Source organism: Coffea eugenioides, chromosome 9 (genome assembly GCF_003713205.1).
Source record: "Coffea eugenioides isolate CCC68of chromosome 9, Ceug_1.0, whole genome shotgun sequence".
Taxonomy (NCBI): Eukaryota; Viridiplantae; Streptophyta; class Magnoliopsida; order Gentianales; family Rubiaceae; genus Coffea; species Coffea eugenioides.
Window position 1 is genome coordinate 4,820,566 of NC_040043.1, and position 3,702 is coordinate 4,824,267.

The 3,702-nt window shown below is 36.8% G+C and overlaps 1 protein-coding gene across 1 annotated transcript; it reads right to left on the minus strand.

Moving 5' to 3' along the window:
* Positions 1-850: 850 nt before the first annotated feature.
* Positions 851-3,033, minus strand: LOC113783593. Its single transcript, XM_027329779.1, has 2 exons — positions 2,595-3,033; positions 851-1,333 (listed from the first exon to the last, which is right to left on the minus strand). The coding sequence occupies exons 1-2, from the start codon at positions 2,708-2,710 to the stop codon at positions 1,102-1,104; spliced, it is 348 nt and encodes a 115-aa protein (XP_027185580.1). The 5' UTR covers positions 2,711-3,033; the 3' UTR covers positions 851-1,101.
* Between the last annotated feature and the right edge of the window lie 669 nt (positions 3,034-3,702).

Genomic DNA, 3,702 nt, shown 5'->3' on the forward strand with positions numbered 1-3,702 from the left:
GAAATTATGCATTGGTCAAAACCTTGTGTTGATTCACCAATGTCTTCTAGACTCCAAAATGGTTGCTAGATGTCCATCCTGCACATTGTTGTTACTAATTTGGTCAATGACTGTTTTGCAGTTTGATAGGATTGCAATTTTCCTTTAACCTGCTTTTCTTGTCATTTGGAGTGCCATTCTAATGGTTAACATTTCTTCCATTAGAGCATCTCTTTTCTTCCTTTATACTAATCCCTTTGCTCTCACGATCTTTCCTGTCCAATGCCTTGCAATTATTCCTTTCCCTGCTCTGATCATCCCTGCATTTATAGCTGCATCCATATGGATTCTGATGATTCTCTCTTGTGATGGTACATTTCTCTGTTCCATCTGGTTTGGAGCTGCTCCTCCTTGTTTCTCCATTGTTTCCTGTCATGTTGCCTCTTCAAATTCAATCCATTCTTGTTGTGCCTTCATAACAATGTCTCTTGCTTCTCCTTTTGCTATTCAAACACTAACTTGTTTCTTGCTTTCCATATCAACCATAAGATGTTTGTTGTCAGGTTGATTTGTTCCATGCCTTGTTCCTTCGTTCTTGTCTGAACTACAGCCTCCCACCATCGCCACATGTTAGTTTGGAGATCCCTTAGTCCTTCCCATCTTACTGGTGCTATCTTCCAGACCATTTGGGCAATTGGACATTGGAAGAACATGCGTTCCATTGTTTCTACTTCCTCTCCACAAACGGTGCATATGTTGTCTCCTTTTCTTGTCCTGTAAACAACATGAATTATGGAACAATATGAATTACAATATAAATACAGCTGATATAAGGCATGGTAACATAGACAACTAAGCAAACACCCACGAGAAAAAATTCTTGCCATTAATTCCATTTGACTAAGTAAATCACTTGCAAACTCAGGTACGGGAAAAGAACTTATTAGTTGTCAAGAAAAACAGTTTATGTTCCTGACAAACTCAGCCAAAAGGCTAAAAACTCTACCACATATTATTGATGGTGGTGTGGATAAAACCAGGCTTCGGATCCTCTGACGCAATAAGGGCAGCCCTCTACCAGGGGTGACCTTTCTGCCTCAAATTTCTTCAATGCTGGTCTTTTCAATCCTCCAATCTCTTACCCTTCCTTTTTAGTGCTGCCACTTCCATGTTGTCCAGCAGCGTTCCTCCGCCATGCTTTCCACTACAAATGGAACATGTGATGCCCCGTTGACCTCTAGGAACCACCACATCAGCTTCTGAATTCTCACAAGTCATAGCCATCTCTTTTCCAGTCTCTAAGTTGCTGGACGTGTCCAAAACTCTTGGTTCTTTTTTGTCACCACTGCAGTCGCTGATTTTGTCATTGTAATCACTATCTTGGCCGGATACATTAGCATAATTGCTACCACTAAAACTAGCATTTGATCCATTTTCAAGGGGACACCTCTTGGTACTCAAGGTCACAAAGAAGAGCCTTACCAAGCCAATCTATACGTTTCTCTTGAGATTTTTCTTTTTCTTTTTTTTTTTTTGGTTTGCTCCCCCAAAAAGTTCAACCCATAAAACAATTGATGATTTTCATGGTCTTTTAATTTTATTGTATTTGCTTTTGAATGTAAGAATAAACATTGGTTGAATAGAGAGGGGTACGAACCCAAGTCCCGAAATACCAAACCCTTTAGTTCTCTCCTTCTACCCAAAAAAAAAAGGAAATAATTTTGATTGTTATGTCCGACTGACCAGTTTCTGAAGGCTTTTTGAATTAGTAATAGGGAAAGGGAAATTCCTTTTTTAAGTTTTAGTAAGCAATACTAAATAATTGCATAAATGCATCCAATAATCAGTTGAACCGATTAATTTTGCTTCCAGAAACTGAGAAATGCTTGAATAGATCCAGTAGTTAAGAGCATGCCACAATCTTCTGCAATTTCTACTCTCTGTAGAGTAATATTTCATCCAGAAAATAGGAATTTGTTCGTCAGACAAATCATTTGAATAGGCGAATTACGAGTCAAAAAGTCACACCTCATGTGTGTACAAAATAAAGAGGAAAAAATTATAAGAAATAAAAGATGCAAATTATTGGGAGCCATTGGAGGTTTTATTAGGCTTGTACGTGATTGTAATCTCTTTTTCTGCTTGGACAAGGTAGTACCATTTTGTAATTTGTTGTGAGGGTAAAGGAAAATAAAAATTAACACCATACCATTCTTTCTCTCTTTATACATGTATATATATATATATATATATATATCAAAATAGAGATGTATGTTTTATCTATGACTATGGATTCTTGATCTTGAAAACATAGTATACAAATTGCTCTTCTACCATAAGGTCCATAATATACCATGTAACGAACAAAACCTTACAGAGAAATGTCTTAGAATATATTTGTATAGAATAAGGGAAGAGGGATTATAAGTAGGAGATTTGGATTCAAAACTTTCTACTTATATATATATATATATATATGTAGAGAGAGAGAGAGGAAGGGGGGGGGGGAATTGTAAAATCCACTAGGAATGCTTTGGATGGAAAAGGCAAACTTTGCAAGAGAAATATTCTTATATAATATATATATGAAGTGTAACAACTAATATATGAAGTACCTGTTAGCAACAAGAATTGATTCCGGCGTACATGTAAGAATGAATATGTGCCCAATTTCCTGCGCAACAACTAACATATCAAGAGCGTAAAACTTTGAGTGATACGCAAATTCCATGGGCGAAAGCAAGATCAAAATAATCGATTAACGTTTTCTGTTCGAAAGACAGATTAACGATCTTGAAAAGAAATCATCTGAAATTTGGCATCCGAAATAGATGGGCTTGCACTCTAAACAAATGAAAATTCCACATTTCTGCGGCTTTCTCCTGTGCCAATGATATGTTCATCATGCTGTGAACAATACAAGGGTTTGAAAATCTGTTGTTCCTTCCTTTACCACAGTATTTGACGAAAGCAGATATTCATATTTGGTTGGTGACTTGGTGAGGGTAGAACGTAGAAATTACTTAGTCAGTCGCCTTAAAGTTCAAAGTCGAGTCCAAGTCTGTGCATAGGACAACAGCGTTGATCAAAGGTATTCCCTTACGGAACAGCAGACGACGACCGTCACCATCACCATCAACAGCGTCGGAACAGAAGAAAGATCAGCAAATCTTTTTGACTTACTCGATGAAGATGAATAGAACGTGAGTTTTTAATACCCGGGATTTCAGCTCGGTTGGATTTATATTCAACAATGGCAAAAAGTTTCCAAGAGTAGTACCAGATCCACGACATATCTAATTATTCGGCACACTATGAAAAGTTTAATGCTAATTTGCTTTTGAGGGCGCACCAGCTGACTGACAGGTACGTGTCTACTCGGGTGAATGTTTTGGCACGCGATCTATGACCAAAATTTTCAGTCAGTTTATTTGTCTTGCTTGTGAGGTTCACGAATAATAGTCCGTATAAAGCAGATAATTTATGATAGTAATTTTGTTGAAAAAGCAAATAGTGAAAATGATACTAATTCTCTTTTATTGAGTCATTTGGTTTATGGTATCGTGAAGCCGTTCGTTCTATGATTTAATTTTTGTTAAAAACGAAGTACTAAAAGTGATTGGTTTTATTCTATTAAGCCAAATTAATGCGTGCTGTGTATTTTAAATGCTTCAGTCCCTCCTTACTTCTTAAATCCCATCCCAAATTTAAAAAAAAAAAACA

Bases quoted from the DNA above. Each gene is read 5' to 3' on its own strand.
- LOC113783593 (XM_027329779.1), bottom strand. From the start codon at position 2,710: ATGGAATTTGCGTATCACTCAAAGTTTTACGCTCTTGATATGTTAGTT. The intron at 1,334-2,594 runs GTACTTCATATA...TGACAAAATCAG, and splicing joins TCAATTCTTGTTGCTAACAG to CGACTGCAGTGGTGACAAAA.